Source organism: Wyeomyia smithii, chromosome 3, assembly GCF_029784165.1.
Source record: "Wyeomyia smithii strain HCP4-BCI-WySm-NY-G18 chromosome 3, ASM2978416v1, whole genome shotgun sequence".
Classification (NCBI taxonomy): Eukaryota; Metazoa; Arthropoda; class Insecta; order Diptera; family Culicidae; genus Wyeomyia; species Wyeomyia smithii.
The window spans coordinates 175,690,115-175,715,096 of NC_073696.1; the positions used below are offsets into that span (position 1 = coordinate 175,690,115).

At 39.3% G+C, this 24,982-nt stretch overlaps 1 protein-coding gene across 1 annotated transcript; it reads left to right on the forward strand.

Moving 5' to 3' along the window:
• Positions 1 to 18,421: 18,421 nt before the first annotated feature.
• LOC129728866 (uncharacterized protein K02A2.6-like) lies at positions 18,422 to 23,113 on the forward strand. The gene is made up of 3 exons (XM_055687332.1): positions 18,422 to 19,759; positions 19,921 to 21,786; positions 21,845 to 23,113. Exons 1-3 carry the CDS (start codon positions 18,422 to 18,424, stop codon positions 23,111 to 23,113), a joined length of 4,473 nt encoding a protein of 1,490 aa, XP_055543307.1.
• Positions 23,114 to 24,982: the final 1,869 nt, after the last annotated feature.

Sequence of the window (24,982 nt, forward strand, 5' to 3'; positions counted from 1 at the left end):
ACCGAACATTCGAAACTTCATATTCACACACATATTAACATATACTAACACATACACACGAAAATAACATGAAATAAATAAGAAATTGATCTTGGTATAATCGAAACGCCACTGTACTTGTTTATAGGTCAGAATCGATTATATATAGACTCGATTTTACATAGACTCGATGATATATGGATTCGATTAGATATCATTTTAGGTTCGATTATTTATAACAGGAATTTTTTTCTTTATTTTAAATATGACTTAATGCAACACACTCGTAGCTTTCGGCCAACTCGATTGTCCGGGGCGCATGCTGTCCTTAATCGCTACCGCTCGTTCGGACGTAAACTAGGGGATTGCCCCTATGCTTCAGTAATCCGGGCAATCCAGTAGATCAGTTGTTTGCATGCGAGAGGTCGCCGCTTCCGAAGGCAGATCGGCTTAGGACCGTCTTGGTTCCTTGCCTTCGATTATGCGGCAGAGCCGCATTGATATCGTTAGGAATCAGAATTTTCAACCAAAAATCTAGTCATTTTACACATTTAAGGTAAGTTTTCAATTATTTTATCCATTTTTAAAATAGCTGTAACAAAAAAAAAAAGTCTAATAAAAATAAAATTCGGCCTTTCATATAATTCGGCCGTTTGAAATTCGGTCGTTTGAGGTTCGGCCGTTTGTGTTTCGGCCGTTTGGAGCTATCCCTCATTATTATATTATATAATGTTTCATTTAGTGACTAAATTGGACCCAATGTATTATTTATTGAATTCGATGTCAGATTTGAACAGTTAGTCGTTTTGCTATTGACGTATTGTAACGTAAAATTTCAAGTATGTGTAACAAAAGATGATGGGGTTTTTATGCCTGCATGAGGACGGCCTCAACTAGGCTTTGCCCCATCCACTAACTTTCATGGGGACTTATAAGGTTTTAAAGGATGGGTAAGAAAATGCTTATATGTAGACAAACTCTTAAAATTTTGATATTTGGCTTCAAAACAAAATGGCGTTGAAGAAACATCGAAAATTTCCGATTACTCAAAAATTCAAAATGGCGCCACTCTGTTGACACTTAAGGTGAAATGTGTTCTCAAACTCGGGGGAATTTTTTTTTACTTCAAAATACATTAAAAAATCTACATAGAAGCCAAGGCAGAAAAAAAGGTAAATTTTTGTTGCTATGTGTTATCAAAGGACTTAAGCATGGGTTCATTCTCCGACACCTTCGATTGAGGAGGTTCGGTGGCCAAAATCCGGAAGAAGGGAATTCCGTGCAGTAGACCCTATTGCGCACACTTCTTCCAAGTACCACATCTACTACAGACGTAGCCTACACTCGTCGACCAAAGAAAACGGCCTGAGTCTGATAAACTTTGCCGCGGCCAGAGGAATGGCCATATGTAGCTCCTATTTTCCACGTTTGAATATTCGGAAACACACCTGAAGGCATCCGAATAGAGAAGTCTGCTCCCAGATCGATCACGTACTGATTGACGGTCGGCACTTTTCGAACGTTGCTGATGTTAGGTCTTTTCGGGGACCAAACATTGACTCTGACCATTATCTCTCCATTTGTAAGATCCGCGCACGGTTGTCGAACTAGCTGGAATCTCGCACAGAGAGGACGACGCGTTTCAACATTCAGCGGTTGAAAGCTGATGGCGTGGCAGAGGAATACGCCAGAGAGCTGAATCAACGGATTGCAGAACAGCAGGAGGAAGGAGTGGAAGACTTAAATGGACTGTGGAGCAGTATCCACGGTGCCATCGAAACGACTGCGAGAGAGGTGTTTGGTAACAGATGCTCGCCAGCGCAAAGGACAGTTATGCTCAAAACGACGTGCGGAGATTCTATAGAACTGTCGAATGAGTCAGAAGCAGGAATTTCCCTGTGTCGGTCATGTGTAATGACAAGGACGGCAACCTGCTTACTGATAAACCGATGGTTCAGCCAGGTAGAAGGAGCATTTTCAGGCGCTATTGAACGGAGAGGACCCTGATGAGCAGAGCAGGAACAGGATGACGATTATGAGTGCCGAACAAGCTGTGGAGCCACCAACACATGAGGAGGTGAAAAAGGCGATTAGTGAGCTGAAAAACGGCAAGGTCACTGGGAAGAACGGTATCCCGGCCGAACTTCTGAAAGCAGGAAGCGTGCGGCTGTACTATGCGATCCACCAGATAATACTAAGGATCTGGGCGGATTAACAAATACCGAACCACTGGTTGGAAGGCCAAATATGCCCTATCTATAAGAATGGTCATCGATTGGATTGTGGCAACTATCGAGGCATTACGTTGCTCAGCTACGCATAAAAAGTGCTCTCCCGTATCCTGTTCTTCAGATTGAGACCATTAACGTAATCCTTTGTTGGCGAATACCAGGCTGGTTTTCGACAAGGGGCGTTCCACGACGGATCAAATCTTCACCCTGCGACAGATCCTCGATAAGTTCCGGGAGTATAACATGCAGACGCATCATCTGTTTGTGGATTTCAAGACGGTATACGACTCAGTGAAAAGAAACGAGCTGTGGCAGATCATGCTGGAGTCGCTTCTGATCTTCCTGATTTACCATCATGTGAGAAATCTCTGTTTTGTGACGATACAAGCATTTCCGAAAAAGGAAAAAGTCATATGCAGTAGGTTGCAAAAAAGTCTAGATGTATTTTCTTCATATTTGCAGAAATGGAAGATTTCTCCTGCATGCATCAAAAACACAATTAATTATTTTTCCTCACAAACCAACAGCTTCTTTTCTCAAACACACTAATAGTTATATTATTAATATGAACGGTGCAATCTCAAGTTGGTCTGATCAAGGTAAATACTTAAGGCTAATTTATGGTAAAAATTTTACTTTCAAGGAGCACATTGAGAATATCCAAACAAAGAGCAATAAATATATAAAATGTATATATAAATAAATATATAAATAAATATATAAATGGAAACCTTGGAAAATATGTCAAACAATATTATTGATAAGTTCCGACAAAAATCGTTGCAATCCTCAATTACAACGATTAGCTCACTTTATTGTTGATGAGATAGAAGTAAAATTAGGAATGAAATGAAATTTAAAAAGTATATGTAATAGTGTTGATATGTCACCGTTCGTGGCAAAACACGCAATATAAATTCTGAATAAATATTAGTAAATAATCAATTCATCACAAAACAAACAAACCCCCCCCCCCCCAGCCCTATTTAAAAAAAATAAGCTGAGTCGTATGACGCCAGGGATCGAAATCATGCGTACGGATAGCTGTCGAGACATCAGTCGCGTTCGTAACGTTGGATGGACTGAAGCAGGGGGACGCGCTCTCTAACGTACTATTCAACATCGCGCTTGAAGGTGCAGTACGAAGAGCAAACGTGGAAAGAAACAGTACGATCATCACGAAATCTCACATGCTTCTTGGTTTTGCGAACGACATCGATATCATCGGTATCAACCGTTGGGCCGTGCAGAAGGCCTTCGTAACTTTTAAGAGGGAAGCAGCGAGATTGGGACGTGTCATAAACTCTGCCAAAACGAAGTACATGGTAGCTAGCATGGAGCGAGGGAGTTCCCGTGGAGTTGGTGCTGAGGTGGAGATAGATGGGGAACGATTTGAAGTGGTTAACGAATTCGTTTATCTTGGTACGCTTGTGACATGTGACAATGATATGAGCCGTGAAGTGAAACGACGAGTTGCAGCTGCGAGTAGGGCCTTCTAAGGACTACGTAACCAGCTAAAGTCTCGTAGTTTGCAAATTCGCACAAAACTAGCGCTGTATAGGACGCAGATACTCCCGGTGGCCCTTTACGGACATGAACCATGGACGCTGAAGGAAGCCGATCGACGAGTGCTCGGAGTTTTTTTCTTAAGTATTTATGATAAATATTAGTAAATAAGGAGTATGTGTGTCCAATCACAAATGGGTTAAGATTTGTTTGTTTTCGCAGTTAGGACTTATCACTCGTAGGGATTTAAACCTACTTGTCAAAAGAGGGGAAGTAAATTTACAACTAACCTAATCTGCCCCTGTTTACATAGTTGACGTAACAACCAACACCATCATTGCGAGAAAAACGCGTTTTTGTTATTTTAACCCAAATCATTATATTGAGATACAGTTTCAACAAAATAGTTTGTCAATTTTATGAAGATTGATGTTTGAAAAGAGGCCCCATGGATTATACGAGCCGGCCCGTGGTAATTGATCCAGAAAAACCGCTATGCCAGTTTATGCGAATAAACATGTATTTTTCACGCAGATTGTTCGCATAGCTTGGCGTAAAAACTTGACTACTTCCTACTCTGCCTCGCAGTTGATTCAGTTTTATCAATCGTGTTCCGGTCAAACGTCAGTTATTGTCCATCGGCAGTTTCAATTAGACAAACACGCACAAACACACATACAAACACACACACACAAACGCATGCACAAAGACTTACATTTACGCTAAAGTGGGTTATCGTTACATGGAAAAATGAAAACTTGACAGCACAGAGCCAGGACAAAGTTTTTCTTTGGTTCAATTTAGGCCCTCAGACAATGCTAAACCTGCCGGATATGAATTACTCGTGCCTCTGATTGGTGCAGTACATATGCATGTACATAAATTTGTATAGTATATAGTTATTAGTATAGGAAAACTTTTGCGCATGTTTCTTTCTAGAGAGCTATCGACCAATCCACTTCCGGTAGTGTCAGGATTGTTTGGGGCCCCAAATAGAACCTGAAAAACGTTCTGGCAAATCGATTGAGTTTACCCACCGTATTATACACACACACGATGCAAATATCCACTAGTAGGGGGAAAGGACACGGTGATTTCACACCTTCCTGAGGCTGAGTGTTTTGTGAAAATATTAATATACAATACAATTATTCAATCGCACTTTCCGCTTTACCCCTTTTCATGGAATATTTGTCGAATTACACGACTTAACATAGACAAACAAACAGTAGTTAGACAGTCGAATAAAACGACTTAACATAAACAATTGCACCTTGTATGGAGTGACGCCAGTTTTTGCAACCAACTGGCAGTTACGCCAAAACGTTTTTCTTATATTTCTCAAAAGTTTCAGAACAAAATGGTTTTCTTTTTGGTTGTAGTGTATGTATCTTAGGGAAAGGAAGCTGAATCAACGAAAAAGTGCATTTTGGCCATTTTGGCTCTTACGTCAACTATGTAAACAGGGGCAGTAATTACTAACTTATTGGTTAAAAAGAGAGCTTATCGTAGCAATTGAGGATTGCAACGATTTTTGTCGAAAATCGTTAATAATTTTATTTGACACCAGTAAGTCTATGTAATTCGAGTGTACCAAACTAAGGAGGACGTTTCAAAATCATTTTCAGAATTTCATTCTGAATCCTTTGAAGCGTTTTCATCCTTGTTAAACAACAACTTGGCCAGATCGGTACAGCATAAAGCATTGCAGGTCTAAAAAATTTATTTTTAAATCAAAAGTTCAATCTTTAAACAAAGTTTGGAATTTTGATTGATGAGAGGATATAAACATCTCGTATATATTCGATGCACTTTGCTTGTATACTCTCAATGTGCTCTTTGAAAATAGGTTTTAAGAGTGCTCTGAGCGTATTTGAGCGTAAAGTTCTGCGATCGATACTTGGCGGTAAACTGGAAGATGGAGTGTGGCGCAGACGCATGAATCACGAGTTGTACCAGGTATATAAACATGCTGATATAGTGAAGGTAGTACAGCGGGGCAGGCTTTAGTGGGCCTGAATGTAGCCAGAATACCTGACGAGAGAGCCGCCAAAACTATCTTCAGTAGAGAACCAGGAAGAGGCCGTCGACTCTGTGGTAGGCCTCGCACACGGTGGATGTGCGCGGAGGAAGAAGATGCACGATCTGCTGGTGTACCAGGAGACTGGAGAACGGCTGCCCAAAACAGAAGATGCTGGACATCTCTAATTCGTTCGGCCCTACACCGGTGAACGGTCCGTTAGCCAACAAAGTAAAGTAAAGCACAGGTCACGCTCAAGGGGAAACGGTGTTGAAGCCACAAATGGCTGACTTCGAGCCACCACTTCGAAATTTCAAAAGCACAAGAATCGGGAATAGGTAATACGTCACCTGTGAAAACACAATTTGATGTTTGCTGCGGTGAAACAAATATAAAATAGCGGTTTCCTAGAAAACGCGTTAACTGTTCCCGAGTTTTACGCTTTCAAAAATTCGAAGCGGTGGCTTGATGTCGTCTATTTGAGGCTTCAACGCCGTTTCACCTTGACGTATCCCTTCCCCTCTTTCACCTGATTGCAAGGACATGGCCGGCGCCGTTATTGATCATTGAAAAAGTATTGAGTCACTAAAACTTGTACAATGAGAATGGTCGGTCACTCCCAGCCCCACTCAGTTGATTTATGGTATACAATTTAACTAATTCGGATCAATCGTGGAGTAGCAACCATTGATATATGCAATTAGTATTAGTATGTGTAAAATTGATATAATATGAATTGTAATATATTTTTTTGAAATATTATATAAATGAATTTTGCTCAGGTGAATTATCTGAAAGTTGCAGTTAAAGTGAATTTGCATTGTATGTTGTCCTTTAATTATGTTTCCTATATCAATTTTCTACCACTTCGTCAGAAAAGCGAACGGTATCACAGCTACCAGCTACTACCCTCTATTATTTACAATTCAATTTACCATCCCAGGAGCTAATTCATACATACTATTAGTAACATAAAAATGTTTTAGTTTGCAATTATTGTTGCTAAAATAGCTCTTGTTTTGCATTATATAGAGATCTAGCTAAATGCCGGAAATTGCAATCATACTAAACACTGAATTTTACTTTCGTTTTTACCGCTATCCTGGGTAAAGGATAAAGCTGCTCTATAAACTGGAAGTAGCGCTCGTTTTTAACATGTTCTGCGGGCTGGATTCTACCGGACCGAAAATACGCAACAGCCAAAAAGCAAATAAATTTTCAGAACACAGCCTTACTCGGAGACTAATATATCATCCACTTAATAGCGGACGGTCAGTCGCTGGTTTGTTTGTCGCGGAATCCAGCATGAAAACTGTAGGGTTCGACCGTAGTCATATAGTTATTTGACAAACTCAAGAGTGAGGTGGTGCACGTGGAGTGTGGTAGGTAGGGGAGAACCGTACAAGACGCACCAGTTGGGTAAGATGGCCCACGCTATTAATTCCCCAAAATACTCACACATGTGGCTTTTTATGACGAAATTCATCGCTTTTCTCATAAAAACCCAGCTTCTCTACAGTTCTTAATGAAAAAGTGTGCCATAATGACTAAAATACTCGAAAAACTGTGCAATTGGCTGTGGCTCTGTCCAACATGTAACTATTCATGAATTTTATTTAAGCTTTTATGATTAACTGAATAGTAAATAATACAAAAAAATATGGTTCCCCTAGCATTTACACTTTTGGAGTTTATAATGCTATGAGTATTTCAAATTATTTCACTAACTTTCATCAACTTTTACCTAAAAACAAACAAAATTAAAATTGGGGCAGAATGCACTATGAAGAGCTTGCAGGAGATTGCTTGACAACTGAGAGCATGTTCCATTATTTATGATTTTACTTTCGAGACTTCAAGTGCTTCTCGCTTCACGTGCTGATATCTGCTAGTGGCATATTAGCCTACTGCTTTGGAGCATACTGACCTTTGTTGTGGTGCGTTTTGGTCACGGGCTTGTTTGGCGGCAGTGGTAATTTTTACCAAAAAAAGACAATGAAATCGAGTATTTTAAAGTAAACTTCGTCATGAACATGCAATAAATAGATCCTACAATCTTCCTACTCGTACAATGTCGCTTTGGAATGATTTGAAGCGCGGTAATTCGCGCAAATGCTTAACTGGTGCGTTTTGTACAATCCTCCCCTACATGCAATTTTGTTTACTTTGTTGTGTGGGGTAAACAAAACATCATAAAAAGAAAATGAGTTAATGTTTGCAAATGTAGAATTTTTCGAGTGAAACATGTTATGAACTGGTTTGGAGTATGATCATGAAATTTGTTTTACTCCAACTAACTCTATTTCTTGTCTCGATAACGAAAGAGTAAACTATATAAAAGGAGTGTAGGAGTTAGCAATACCTCTCCATTCCATAGTGTAGGACTTTGCTCTAGGGTTCAAATAGGCTATGCAATGTATTTTTACTACCCAGCAGAACCTAATACAATCTCCAAAACAATAGTTGCACAGTAGAACTTTAAAATATATTGAATTAAATCAGACAATTCTTTATCACAAATTTTGTTGGATTGTATTGTTCATATATTACAGTTGATGACTCACGAAAGATTTCCACTAATCTGGTAATAGTGGTTTGAAAGCGGAGGCATAACCTATGGTTTGTATGATATTGTTGAATTTTATTGGGGTACAATAAAACTTAAAAACCGCATCAAATCAGTCGTTAGTAAGATTTTGTTTCACCCGTATCTGCAGTATCTAAAGTGATGATGTGTTCTGTTGGTACAGAATATTTTGAAAGCAAATTGAATTAAAATGTCGTTCCAATACGTCGCGCATCTAATTTATTCAATTATCTAGTGAACTATCATGCCAGTGTCAAATACATTGATAGTGTACTGGTAGCTGAAATATCCGGATGTCTTGTGTGGATGTCGCTATAAATTTCTATTTCTCGCAGATACAGTTGCATCTATCTCAAAATAGTTGATGGCATACGAATTATTGAAATATTGGCATCTAATGAAGTTTTCAGTAGAAAAAATTTGTTTGATTCTAATTAAAAGTTTTAGGAATATTGATTGATATTCCAAAAAATGATAAAATAGTAACTGATATAAATAATTATAAACTTAAACTGATTGTTCACTCCAATTACTTTCGAATCTAAATTTGCGAAAACTTTGAAAGCTCATGGAAAATACATCCCAATAATAGCTCAAACATCTTTGACAATTCTGAATCGTATAAATAATCCATAAGCGCACATACAATTTGTTCTAGATGCCACAGCATAGGATGTTGAATGACCAAGTAAGTCCTGCGGTGGCAGCAGGGAGCTATTAAATTTCATCTCCCCAATTTTTCCCAAAAGGAACGATAAACTAACACAGAGAGTGAAACAGTAAAAAAGTGTAATCTGGCAGAAAGTAAACATAAAGAAGCTTAACAATCTTCGTCTCGACAATAAAACGGGTTGCAATTTGGTCCTAGATATAGTAACATGAAGCCGATAGATGCCGCTGGATAAATAAACAAGCCAAGGGTTATGTATTGTGTCACATATAGTTTCGCCCTTGTGCAAAGCATAAAAAATGTGCATTCAGAAGTATAAGATGGTACACGCAGATATTTTTATATTTGTGTATTCCAGATATAATTTATAACTATCGACTTAAAAAAAAATTGAAGGAATCATAAGTGGTTACACCCAAATTGTTAAACAAGTTTAACAGGATTGCGGGAATATTCCAGAACGAAATCAATACATTCAACATTTGGTGCAGGAAGTCTTCACTCCAACTTAATGTAAAGAAATGCAACTCAATAACTTTCAGTAGAAAAGCTCATATTCCATCTAAACTAAATTAAACATCCTTTCTCTTGCCGTCATACCAAGCACGCTGCATGCTTATCAGTGTACAAACTCTAAAAGAACGCCGCACAGTGCGTTGAATGTATGGGAATGCGGGTCAAAAATCAAAACAGTCATTCAGACCATTTTTTCAATCGATGTAATACAAAAAATGGTTGGTACTGATGAGAGCTACTATGTGCATAAATGACGAATGTAAAATAAGTAATCGCAAAAATGTCTCAAACGCCATTTTTTATACAGAAGCATAAAATGATAATTTTCTTACAATATTATCCATTTTGATGTAGTAGGCTTGAAAAGCATGTTTGAATAAATTTCAGGCGCCACCACAATGAGTTTTCATTTCTATTTTTATTTAATTCCCCATCATTATGTTTATATACGGTTTACTATTGCAAAACATCTAGATATCATCCATCCGGGAATCTTTTTTGTGTTTTACACATAAATTACGTGTTATACATAAAAATAGGGGACAAATGTACTATACATTGCTCAATATTGGTTGCAGAGGTATCATTTGAAAACGTAAATTGTGGGTAAAAGAGCAAACTTGAGCAATGGCAATCACTTCCAGAATGTTAAGGATATTCCAAATAAAAGAAAAAAGTGAAATTCAGAGCGGTACTTTGAGGTACTTTTTTTGACGATCGATTTTAAATCGAAATTGTATTTTTTTCTCTAAGCATAAATAAGCATGACCTACAAGCCTTTAACTACCACATGCGCTACGTTATGTCTCATTAGCAGTGGTGGGCACCATTCCGCTAATTCGATAATTCGCTAATTAGCGACGCTAAAATTCAGTTAGCGATTTCGCTAATTTTTGAGCTGGTTAGCGAAACTGTTAGCGTCGCTAAAATTTTGACCTTCGAAACGCTAATCGCTAATTCGCTAAATTTTGTAGAGAAGCGACAATGGAAATAATTAGAAAAACTGTGAATTGCTGATGGCGTACGTAAATTGATTCGAAAGATGAACATACTTTACTGCGAAAGTTACTTTTGTCAGTTTTTTTCCCTAGAATGGAGTTCCAGTTATCGTACAAGCCACAGCAGCATTCTGGAGAAGAAGCACAAGGTCTAGATTAAATTTTCGGCACACCAAGAACTTTGGTAAATTGCAATGCGCTTGAAATTATGACAACTTTGGTTCTACTTTTTCGATTCAGGTAATAATTGAATTTTTATGAAAACATTCCTGAGAGTATCTATTTTCAATGTTATTTAGACTTTTGTTATTCTTGTTTTTACAAAATCAAATATGAATACCGTTTCCTGAACCTCTTATTGTAAATACTTAGCTTTAAAAAGATTTTGTTTTCGTTTGTTTAACCAAAAAAGATCAAAGTGGTGGTTTTTACAAAACACGAGCAATAAACATAGCGATATGACTATTTACATATTAAAAAGTTAGCGATTAGCGATTAGCGAAAGATCCGCTAATGTGGGTTTAGCGTTTAGCGATCATCGAGCTAAATTTTCCGGTTAGCGGCTTAGCGATTAGCGTCGCCAAATTTTCGATAAGCGGTGCCCACCACTGCTCATTAGTGATATGTAAAATGTAGTAATTACATGCCTCTACCGTTGCCATTTTGATTTTGACTGGAAAAGATAGAGAGTATATTTAAAAATGTATTTGAAAATCAAGAAGATTTTCTGAATATAACATTTCTTTTAAATAGGTAAAACTACTTCACTGTAAATGCTTTTCATGACCGAATATGTGAACTTACGAGGTTAATAATATCATTACAAAGCAAAGCAAAGCCTTGGTGCTACATTCCGTATCGGAACTCGACCTTCTGTTTATTATACACAGACTTCGCAGCCAACTGTTGAGTGTACAGGACAATTGCGGGGCTAACGCTACGATCCTACTGACACTAACAGTCTCTCCCGAGCCGAGACTCGAACCTACGACGACTGGCTTGTTATGCCAGCATCGTACCTCGAGACCAGCTGAGAGATCTCATTCATTACAATATGTCTCAAATATGTATAAAACATATCAACATATAGAATTGGTTCAATAAGAGATTCACTTTTTTGAATTTTGTTTATGGAACGATGCACTGTGCGCCGTAAACTTGGAATGCTCTACCACAGACTAACAGACATAACACGTCGAACAAATTTCCAATAAAATCATCGTTTGGATGATTCTAATATTTTACGTTAGTAACACTAGCACCATCTGCTGTCGTGTTCGCGCTGCATCATGTATTTCGACATCAGCGCCAGCGTTACTGCATGTGTCAAATGGGGAACTACAAAATATGTATGAAATTGCATGACAGCGCCCCAGACGACGTTTTCGCGCGATGACTGTTATTCGATTGAAAATTTGAATTGAACGTTTTTTGTGGCGATGGAGCTAGGTTCCAGTGTTACGTCTGTTAGTCTGTGGCTCTACTATATTAACGACATTATTAATGGCCGTGTAGAATCTACAATATTACTTTCGCAATTAGTTTTTATGCTCCAAGTCTGAATCTTCGACCACGAAATCTTTTTTATGAAAAAACATGCAGAACAAACTATGCGAAAAATTATAATCAATCGCATGATGCGCTATTATAAGTATTATTACAGTGAAGTGAAACAATGTCCAGAAATTTATTAAAAACGCAATTAAGTGATAGTTATAATACACATCAGTCAAACATTTTAATCTATCTGTAATTGAATGCAGTCTACATTAGTTTGGCGAGATAAATAAATAAATGAAGTTTCAAACCAGTCAATACAGAAATAAAAAAAAATGAAAAAAAAAAACGGGAAAAGTAAAAATGTCAAATAAGATTACGAATCGTAAAACCTATGATATGTCCAAACGATTGAAAAATGTCTAATTTGTAAAAATACTACAAGGTATACAGCCTTAGGGTTGTATGAAATGGTGACGTGGGACTTAACACTGTAATTAGGGGATTTTTTGTTACAAAATATACAGAGTCTGCAGACAGAATCAATGTGTTTATTTTCAGCCTCTCCTGGAAATCAATTTTTGGAATATATTCAACAACACTCGAAGAAATATCATTTATATTTGGCGATATTATGCCTTTAGTATTTCTTTTTTTTTGTGCAAAAAAATATGTATTTAACAAGGCACAAGCATATCGTGCTTGTTGAAGAAGCACCAAGAATTTCTCATAATGCGTCAAAGTCAGAATTATCTCTATATCCTCAAAAACCAAATTCAATAATGCTTACGTTATCATAATGAATGGTTTTGTCTTATTTAACTCTAACTAAATCAAATCTATAGTATGGATATTACTTTCAAAATAATATGGAAGCCCTTACAAAGGTTCATCAATTGGAAAACATAAGAAAATATTTTGAACAAAATTCCTAACAAGTTCCAGCAAAAAATCGTAGAAATCCACAATTACATTTTTATTTTTTGCTTGACAATTTTTTCATTTGCCTGCAACTACATTCGCTGTATTACGAAGACAGGAAATATACGTTTATTATGGTAAAGCTTAGAATAATAATATATCATCTAACAATTTTGAAATATAACAAGAGATTCTGTACGAATCTTACTAAATAAACTAAAAAATCACAAGCAATCGCAAGTTCTTACTCTTCTATAAATGTATATATTTAGGAATTTACTCTTTCGATACTATCCGGTCACGATTATTTAGTGAATATCGAAGATAAAATTTAAAAAATATCCGTTGCAAAAATTTACAATTCTTGTTGAGTAATTCATGGCAATCATATTTATGAAATAAACTTTCAATCACCATCAACAGCAGCATTGTAGTTTTTCCTCAATTGCATACGAATAGAAATGTACGAACAAAAGTGTACCACTGCAATACGAATAGTACTGCTGCAGTACGAATAGAAGAGTACCAATGCAATCATAGACGACGAGAGACCTGCGGTTCTATACTCCACTGGTACTGTTGCTTTTACTGGCATGTTTTCTTTCAAGACATCAGTTTTTATTAGGTTCTACAGTACCTAACACGCAGGTTTAGAGATTGTTCAAGGATGGGTATTGTTTCAAACTTTTAGGAAAACTTTTACCTTCGAGACATCATATTAGTCTAAGCTCATGGAAGCAAAAATAAATTGACCTATTGGGACGGGGAGACTCTGTCAATTTTTATTTCGAAATTGATACAGGGAATATCACAGGGAACGGATGGTGTCCATTCACGTCGTCTGTGCTAGGAATGCTCGCATGTAATTGGTTCATTATTCGCGTAAATTTGTTATTGAAATTATTATCAATTTTACCGCTTAGCAATGAAATTAGAGTGATAATTAACACATTACAAAATTGTTATACATTTTATCTATCCAACAACATATTGGTTATTGTTATCCATCATGTGGTTATGCTGTTATTAGCGTTTGAAATCTGACGCAACATTTGCCCGTTTCATTTCCAATTTTACATAATGCATCCCAGTATAGTAAACAAAGACGTGTCCCACGTCAAAAGTTAAAGGCAAAAATGTCATTTTTTTAATTTTTGCTTTTTGTGACATATCTGAAATTTTTGAAATTTCGTCATCTATTCATATAAAAGACAAATTTTGTATGTTTGTATGTATGTAGGGTAAGGAACGACCTAAGCAGTGGCGCCTATTCTAATCAGTCGAAGAAAACAGGCCTAAACTCCTGAATTTTGATCAGTATCGACAATTCCAATGATGGAAACGAAATCTTTGATTGTCTAGCTGTCTTAAGAACATAGAGAATACCGTTAATCACAAAGAAATCTGTGAACATACATCATTCTAAACAAATCGGCCTATATTGCAGCCATTCAGGAGCTACTTCGGGTGATGAAAATAATACGCATGCAGAACAGATGGAAACTGTTTAAAATAGGTTCGGGGTGATTGGAATAGTGTCCTTCGATCGGTAACTTTAATTGATTATTGTTAAAGTGTGCTAACATGTTTTTACATTCTGAAAACAAGTTCTGACAGAGCAAAAGATAGAGAACAGATTGATATACTTCTGTTTGAATTTCACCCAACACATTTCGAGTATTACGTCTCAATACACAAGCGGTTCCTAAAGCTGCTTAGAAAATGTTCCCTACCCTATATTCTAGCATTACTCTCGAATGCCTGAACCGATTTCAACCACACTTGACACACACGTTCTTTGTACAGGTGGTGGTCATTAAAATATTGGGAAGAGGGAGGGGCAACCCACAGAGAAGGAGGGGGTCCTAATAATAAAAAAATCAAGTTTTTTCATGCATTATGGGAACTTTCTGAACGAATACGATAATATTCAGGCCATTTTGTCTGAAGGCCGGAAATTGATTTCCAGAGACCAGAACATGATGTAAAAAAGGGGGTGGGGCAACTATCAAAGAAGGCGGAGGTCTTGATTGATAAGAAAGTCAGGTCATTTAGTGCATTATGGAAACTTTTTGAATGAGTTCGATAGCTTTCATGTCCTTGGTCGATCATGGCCAGAAGTTGATGTCCAGGGACCGGAATATGGTGTCTGATGTTTTTCTGAAACTTTTGGGTTCATGAGAAGCTGTATGAAACTGTTAAAAACGTTTACAAAACTCCCAACATTAGTATTTCCGGAACCAGGATGATCCTTAGAAACCAAAAACAAAGTCCAACGAAATTTTTTAAATTCAAGATGGCGACTAACGGTTTCGAAATTTTGCGACGAACAAATATAAATGCTGTGTAATATGCATATTTTCGGTATCGAGATGACGTCCAGAATGCAAATATTCAAGTCCGGCGCCAATTTTTAAATCCCACATGGTAACTTACATTTTGTGGATAGCTTGCTAAGATAGTAATAACAATAATTTGGGATAGAAAAGCCCTAGATACCCTAAATACTACACTGAAGGATCTCAGAGGAAAACGAAACTTGATGGGAAGAGTTTTGGCAGTACTTTGTGGAGATTTCCGTCGCTATGCATCATTCCGAAATCAACGCCAAAAAATGATATCTACGCATGTTTGAAATATTCTTTGTTTTGGATGCATGTGACCAAGGTAAATTAAATATATTTAATACGCTGATATAAAAATCATGACCTATACAAATATTTGTAGGGGAACTGCTCCATTATTCATTTCAGCCCATATATTCATCTCATACAACATGAAAACATAATTGAAAACAGGAAAAAACGCATATTTTCAAACTAAACCAGTTTGGTAATCCATGGAATGGATTCTTCTTAGTTCACTTTAGATTTCTCATAAAGTAGAATCCCCAAAAACCCCCTAAAAAGCTCTAAATTTGATATTATAGTCGGGCATCTGCACTCGAAAACTCTAAATGAGTTTTTCAATCACCTACCTCACAAAACAAAATCCGCGCATTGTTCTGTACGGCTACAACGGGACTCGTTCAGCAACCAACCAAAGTTTTTTCATCACTAGCGGACCACTTTTTATTTAAATCACTAAACAAAATCACTTACTACACTAAGAACACTTTAATCTTTGAAATGTTTACCTCAAATTTCATCTCTCAGCTCAAATATATGAGATGAATTTCTATAATTCCTTAATTTCAACTGTATGTATTTTCATCTGTTTCCACTGCGTTGAAGGAAATCAAAAGTTGCCAAATCAGTTTCTGTTCAAACGAAAAAAACACACTGAAAATGTTAAATTATTCCGACATAACTGACATAAATCGACAACACTGCAGTGGTTACCTATAGGTTACCAATTTTGCACGTAAACAACTACAGTGGATATCTAGGCAACCTACTACGACGGGCTGCGGCTACGTTCATTCATGATAATGTGATTCATACATGATCAACAGTATGCTGAGTATGGGGGCATCGTGAGATGAGTAATTTAGCAGTGATTCAAGTTTTGAGATGGATATGGAAGCGTTGTGATAAATGGTTTGTTTTACAAAATTCAGGATAAATCTAGCTAAGTTTACTAAATATACAATGCTGAACGATTCCATAAGAGCACGTAAGCGTATTTTGTTTATTTGTTCAATGATTTCGGGAAAATTTGGTGTTTAATTCGTGCATTCTTCGTGAATATCGGCCCAATAAGATGTATAATGGAGCAGTTCCTCTACTAACATTTTTATGTCACTTTGAATCAGAACATGAGAATTCATTTGGGAGATAAGTATACTAAAACCTTCGCTAAAAAAAATCTCGGGAATCGGAGAAGGGCAAGTGGTAGTTGGTATCTCCGGCTGCATCAAACTCCCACCAGACTTTTATAACTTGGTAGCATCTGTAGTGGAATTAATAGATAAAATTTTTAAAGCGATTGCTGACAATTGTCTGAACGTAAACTAGTTACGAGAAAGAGCAATCCTTGCAGCATAGAAGGATGTGAATGAAATAAAGAACCAAATACTTCGTATGGTTCCAGTAGCGTACCACTCAAAGGGGCCCTAAAATCTTGCGAACACCGAACCGGTCAACATGCCCATCTCAACTCAACCTCATGTATTTGTGCTCGCCACTCTGCCTTCGTGATTCACACGGACAGAGTAAACGTGATACCGATGTTCATTTTTAACATGATTTGCGATTCGACTGACGCCGAAGTTGCATGTTTTCCGATCGCAGAAAACATTCGATGCAACCAAAGATGACTAAAACAAGATACCTGACTCTTGCAGAATTCATTGGACATGATTGTCGCTGCGCGTGAACAAAAGTCGAACTAATTTATACACTGTTAATTTGATGTAGACTTTGTGTGGATGGGAAATGTAATCCTTCTTTATATCAAACGTATTCTGCACACTATGCGTAGTTGGTCTTATTATATATTAACCTTGGCTAGGTGACACAGCCCTGCTGCTCTTATTTCGCTCGTCTTTAGCTTTCGTCCAACCCTGCATCGTCCGACCCAATCTCGCACCGTGTTGTCTCTGCCTCTTTCGCATCCTGACAGTCGTAAAGGTAAGACGTGCGTTCTGCAGTTCAAGAAAGAATCAGCCCAAAATGGCTGGTCTCTTGGTGGCTGAAATTGCACATTGGCGATCCTGCCAGGAGCTGATATTTTCAAGTTAGAAAACAATTCGGAATTTGTTTTTCTCGCCACCTGTAGACCAGCCATTCGGGGGTTGCATTGTTGTATTGGGAACATTCAGTAATGTAAGCCAAACGGTAAAATGAAGAACCTGGAGAAAATGCTTTTTTTTTCGCGCAGTGATAAAGTGTGAAGATTTTTTTTCTCTCAGTTAAGAGTGGAGTAAAATTAAAAATAGTGCGTTCACCGGTAGTAAGAAATTTAGCTTGTTTACTTGATGGTTTTCATCACAATCCTAATCTCGCGGGTTTATTGAAGTGTTGCTCTTTTAAATGCAGCAGGAGTGTGTTGCGATAAAATGGAAGTTCGGTAGCGGATCGGGACGACCGCGTTTTGAGCCTCGAAGGCGGATCAGGACGACCGCGTTTTTGTTCAGGTAGCGGATCGAGGCGACCGCGATGGCTAAAACGAAGAAATTGGTAGCGGATCGAGACGACCGCGTCAGCCAAGAGTGATAATTCAGTACGGAAGCGGATCGGGACGACCGCGTGGTGTAAGCATGGCAGCGGATCGAGACGACCGCGCGGAGGAGGCAACTAATTTGGAAGCTTATTGAAACAACAGCTAACAGCTTATCAATAAATGATTCATTTATTTTCCTTTTCCCTGATTATTTAGTTTTCCGATAATTTAGATGCGATTTTATAAGTGCTGTAAAGTTAGAAAACGTTGGCTTGCATTACTGGCAGATGAAACTATTAAAAGGAAAGTAATAATGGCTAACTGTTAAACGTATTTTCGGGTCCTATCCGAATTCTTACAGGTCAACTCAAACTCTAAAATTTGTTATCCAAAATGGCTGAAGGAAGATATGTGCGTGCTCCCGACTTTTTGGATGATCCCGAAGAGTTCGAGAATGTACCGTCAGACGACGAGTACGGAAACGACGAATCGGAAAGACGGCAGAACACGAACGAATGCGAGAGCGATGATGGAAATTCTGATTGCGAAGAAGAATTTGGCAATGTCGAGAGGTCGACTGCCATGAAAGATGGCAAAGAGAATCGCGATTCAACCAAGCCCGTTAACAACGCCAGAGATGATTTGGGCACAGAACACCCGACAGTGCAAAGTGAGAATCACGAATGGCACAACCGCATGAAGCAGCTGGGAGAGACACTAAACCAGTTGGTGAGAGTACTTGATTCCGGCTACGCACCCGGAACAGTTGGAACCAACGCGGATTCACATGAAAATGACCGCAGCTGGAACGCCGTCAATGTGAACGCTGGAGCATCGACGAGCACAGGGAATTTTCGATGGGAAAATATCCAACCATTCCCTGACAACGTCCCAGCTAACAGAATGTGGGAGCAATGGGCTCGGTTCATCGATAGATTCGAGATTGCCGTATCTCTTTCCAACATAAATGATCCGGTGAAGCGTTCACAAATCCTGTTTTTATCAATGGGGGACAAATTACAAGGCATAACACTAGCTGCACGACTCCGGCCGTGCTTGGAAGATCCTCACTGTTATGACAAATTTGTGAAGAACATCGAAGCCTACTTACGTTCAATGGTGGACGTAACAGCCGAACATGAAGCATTTACTAACATGAGCCAGGAGCCGAATGAACCTGCGATCACATTTCACGCTCGCCTAATGGAGAAAATTCGTCTTTGTGGCTACAGCACTGCCGATCAGGACCGGTTCATTCGGGCTCAATTGTTGAAAGGGATGCGCAATAAAGATTTGGTTAAATCGGCACGGACCTATGGATATGAAACACTCTTCATCGTCCAATCTGCTACTCGAGGCGAGGCTTACGCAGCTGAAGCAGCTCAACCGGAACCCTCACAAGCACTAGCGGTTACCCGGAATCATCAACGAACTTCTGATGAAAGCCAACGTTGGAAACGGAAGCACGAAGAAATGGCCGACAGATGGGCGCACTCGAAGAGGCCGGAGAGGGATGAAAGCCGAAACCGTGGGTTAGGACGTCGATCACGTTGTTCTAAATGCAATCGTCTCTTTCATAAATTTGGATCGTGTCCGGCCATCAATTGTAACTGCAATAAGTGTGGCGCGCGTGGTCACTTCGCTATAGTTTGCCGGAAAAAGGATACCAACCACTTGGAAGCTGAGCGGAAGCCCTCGTCACAACAGATGCGCGATGAGAACGATGGAAAGGTAAATCTACGAGAGATTGAGTATTAGAATCGATTCCTTTTTATTTTACTTTAAAAATAATACAAATATTAAACAAAATAATTTATCATGCCAGTATTGAAATACAACGCAGTACTCTTAAATTACTAAGACTATTTTTGTTGATACTGTTACTCTTCTAGGAAATAAACACGATTTCTCTGGCAGATACATTAGTCGACTGTCGAGTGGGATCATCGAATCCAATCTGTTTTTTAATCGATTCTGGTTCAGATGTCAATACAATTGGTGGGGATGACTGGATCAAACTTAGATATGAGTTTACCTCGGGATGTGCTAAGCTAGACCTTATCCGTGAATTGAGTAATAGCGACCTACGATCCTACGCGTCCAAAAGTCCCATTGCTATTGAATGTGCGTTCAAGGCACTGATTGCAGTAGTAGGAAGCTGTAAACCAGCGATCATGGCAGAATTTCACGTCATAAACCAAGGTTCTCGCTCTCTCTTAAGCCGGTCTACTGCTAGCGATCTGGGTCTGCTGAAAGTTGGAGTTGACGTGAACAGCTGCGAGAAAATCAAGCGAAATACGGAGTTCCCCAAAGTTCCTGGAGTCTCGATCAAATTTAGTGTTGATGCGTCTGTTCCGCCAGCTAAAAATGCGTACTATAACGTTCCTGCCGCCTACAGGGAAAGCGCAAAAACAAGGCTACGAGAAATGCAAGAACAAGGCATCATCGAACGCGTGAGATCGGCCCCCGACTGGATTAGCGGTATGTCGGCAGTAGCTAAGGGTAAAGACGATTTTCGGTTGGTCGTCAACATGCGGGCGCCGAACCGCGCAATCAAAAGGGAATATTATCGCTTACCATCTTTGAACGAGATGCGAATTAAACTCAACGGGGCAAAATACTTTGCGAAGCTTGACTTATCAAACGCTTTTTACCACTTGGAACTCGACGAGAAATCTAGGGATCTCACGACCTTCCTGACAGAAAACGGAATGTTCCGATTTACTCGCCTGATGTTTGGGGTGAATTGCGCCCCAGAAATTTTTCAGCGTGAAATGTCGAGGATACTTGGGGGAGTAGACAACATCATTGTATACATTGACGACATTCTCATGTTTGCGAAGAGCCTGGAGCAACTTCGAAAAACGGTGGCTCACGTATTGAGAATTCTAAGGGAAAACAACCTAACCTTGAATCATGATAAATGCGAATTTGATAAGACCCAGATCAGATGGTTAGGTCACGAGCTGAGTGAACGTGGATTCAATATCGATGAAGGAAAGATAAAGGATATTCGAAGATTCAGACAGCCTAATACCATCTCCGAACTAAGGAGTTTCTTGGGACTCGCTTCCTTTGTTAGCCCTTATATCCAAGGGTTCGCAGATATTGCGAGTCCACTGTGGGCTCTTACGAATATTTCAAATACATGGACCTGGAATAAAGAACACACGAAAGCTTTTGAACATTTGAAGCATCAAATTGCCCAGTGTACGACATCTCTCGGCTACTTTTCGGACCACGATACAACGATCCTATACACGGATGCCTCACCTCATGCACTAGGCGCTGTCCTCGTCCAGGATGATAACCAAAATCCCCCCCGCATCATAAGTTTTGCGTCAAAATCGTTGACCTCCACTGGAAAAAAGTACCCGCAAAACCAGCGCGAAGCTCTAGCTGCGGTATGGGCTGTCGAGCATTTTAGTTACTTCTTATTAGGGCGGCCCTTTACCCTCCGTACCGACGCACAAGGATTCACGTTTATATTAAACAGATCCCGAGAAGATACCAAACGAGCGTTGAACCGCGCAGATGGATGGGCCCTTAGGCTGAGCCCATATAATTTTCAAGTAGAATACATACGGGGTCGAGAAAATATAGCCGACCCGTCTTCTCGGCTCTATGAAGGAAACGATAAGCCATTTGACGAACGGGTTAGTCCATGGGAGATTGCTTCCCTAGAAGTGAATAAAATCGGATTTTTAACCGAGAAAGAGATTGAGGACGCCACAAAGAAGGATGAGCAACTTATGGAGGTACTTATAAATGTGTTGTTCGCTTTTTATGATCAAACTAAAATTCTATACTCGACAGGTTATTGACGCTTTAGAAACCGACGATTGGCCAAGACACTTGAAACAATTCCGTATTCTGAGTAGCGACTTGTCCATGCGGGGAAATCTGCTGGTTAAAACGGGCCGAGCAACAATACCCGAAAGTCTACGCAAGAAAACCCTGAGCATCGCTCATGAGGGTCATCCGTCGATCGCGAAATTCAAAAGTATCTTAAGAGAGCGGGTGTGGTGGCCTGGTATGACGAAACATGCGGAAGAATGGGCGAAGTCATGCCCTGTTTGCGCAATCAACGGTAAACCCGAGAGGCCAACCCCCATGGCACGAGTATTCGCTCCACATGCGGTATGGGAGACCATCGCCTTAGATTTTAATGGCCCTTACTCAAAATTCGGTGGAATATCGGTGCTGGTTATTGTGGACTACCGTTCTAGATATGTAATCGCCAAGCCAGTGAAGTCCACGAGTTTTGAGAACACTCGAAAGATCTTGGAGGAGGTGTTCGAAAAAGAAGGTTTCCCAGATAACATAAAGTCGGACAACGGTCCCCCCTTCAACGGAGAGGACTATAGGCAATACTGTCTCGAACGCGGAATAAACGCCATTTTTTCGACACCCTTATACCCCCAGCAAAACGGTCTGGCTGAGAGCTGCATGAAGCTGGTAAACAAAGCAATGACCGCGGCGGCTACAAGTGGATCAGGCTATGGAGAAGAGTTGGATGCGGCAATTCATGCGTATAACGCTGCAGCACATTCCGTTACAGGTATTCCACCAGAAGAGGTGATGACGGGTAGAAAAATTAGACGGGGTCTCCCTCTGATTTATCGCGGGAAAGCAGCCTTCGATGACAACCTGCTTAACGCGAGAGATCATAAATCTAAAATAGACGCAAAAGTACGAGAGGACGCACGGCGAGGTGCCCGTCAATGCCGCATTAAGCCAGGGGACACAGTGGTCGTAGAACGACAGGTCCGTTTAAAAGGGGAGCCAAGGTTCGACCCTCGTAGGTATACGGTGACAGAGGAAAGGAATGGCATGCTGGTTTTGAGCGACGAAAACGGTCAAACCCTAAAGAGGCATGTATCGCAAACCAGGAAGGTTTACCGTTGGCGACACTCCGAAGATGATGACATTCTTCCAGAATGTTCGGTAGACCAGGACTTTACTCCACAGCCATCGCTGGTGGAAAATCCTCAGCCTAGCGTTGCTGAACGCCCAACTCGAGCGAAAAAAACTCCCGAATACTTAAAAAACTACATAAGAGTCGTTGAGGATGAACCAATATAATATTAAACATGTTGAAGATGCGGTTTTAATCATACAATCGAAAACTTCTTAGATGATTTAGTCCTAAGTTTCCCGTCTTTTTTGGGAGAGGGGTAATGTGTGGATGGGAAATGTAATCCTTCTTTATATCAAACGTATTCTGCACACTATGCGTAGTTGGTCTTATTATATATTAACCTTGGCTAGGTGACACAGCCCTGCTGCTCTTATTTCGCTCGTCTTTAGCTTTCGTCCAACCCTGCATCGTCCGACCCAATCTCGCACCGTGTTGTCTCTGCCTCTTTCGCATCCTGACAGTCGTAAAGGTAAGACGTGCGTTCTGCAGTTCAAGAAAGAATCAGCCCAAAATGGCTGGTCTCTTGGTGGCTGAAATTGCACAGACTTGACGTCAAAATCAACTGACGACAAGGCCAAGACATGACTGCTGAAAGGTGAAATATTTTTTTTAGTATCCATGTGGACGACTATACGGTGCTGCCATCTTAAAAATGAAAATAATGTGTACGAATTTTTAGTTCTCAAACAAGAAAATTTCCAGAAGAATCAAGTATCGGCGCATCAATTAAGCGTACTATCAGAACTTCCTTATAACCACTATCAGCACCCTCTACAGCCAAGTTTTCCACTTTTGCCGAGGTTAATAAAGTTAATAATTAACGATAAAGCTTCTACAAATATTTCCACCAAAAACCAAACGCGAAATTCCTAGGTTGATATGGCAATCATAATAATAACAATAAAACCGCTCTAGAAGCACTTGGAAATTGTCTCATAGTCTATTGGCAGATGGCATTACTTCTTTAAGAGCGACTTCAAGTCATTGTGCTCTGCTACTAGAAACAATAAATTCAATTTAATTTATCATTGCTTGTCAGCAATCAGATTAGCTGAAGTTTATTGTGCTACTTTACACAAACCGTAACATTTGCTTCATATTTATATGAATATGTACCGGGTTTGTTTATTCTGTTCTTTTTAACAACAACCAAAAATGTGAGAAAAGATATGTTTATATATGATAAAATAGCGTTGACGAGAGTGTTGTACATAATTTATGTCCTCGCTACTTTCGGAAGTATCTTCTGCACTACTTTAGATTACAATTTACCAGGGGCATTTTCTGTGATATATGAAGATACTCGAGAATTATAAACGCGACTCCCATGTTACCTAGCTTGCGACATATCAAAATTAAAGTTTTAGTAGAACGAGACCTGAAAATAAATATAACCCCTCAATCTAAACCCCACTCTGACGAGCTGACCAAACTGCTACACCTTTTTCATATACAATCTTGAACAGCTCAACGATCGATGACGGACTATGCACGATAAATCGGTTTTGCTCATAGTGTCAATTTTATGAGAATTTAAGTCATCAGATGGCAGCACTAACCATCGGAAAGTGGTCGTGTTCAAAATGTATGAAAAATCTGGAAGTTAGGTATCTTGTTCTTGTGGAGCACGTAATAAAGGTTCTTGTGGAAACAAGTAATAAAGGAGCGATTTTTTACGATACTGAAAACGCTGTCTAGGGTATTTGTTTAATTATTCATCTCATTAGGCCGACGTTCACGAAGAACGCATGGTGTAAACACCAGATTTACACGAAATTGTTGAACAAATGAACAAAATATGATTACATGCTCTCATAGACTCGCCCATCAATGGAAATTGTGTAAACTAAGTTGGTTTTATCCTGAGTTTTGTAAAACAAACCATTTTTCACAACATTCCCATACTCATCTCACCTGCTTAATTATTCATCTACCGACGCCCCCATATTCATCACACATATTGACCACTTTGTTAAAGAACGTTGCCGCATACCGTGGTAGTAGGTTACCTAGGTATCCACTGTAGTTGTTTA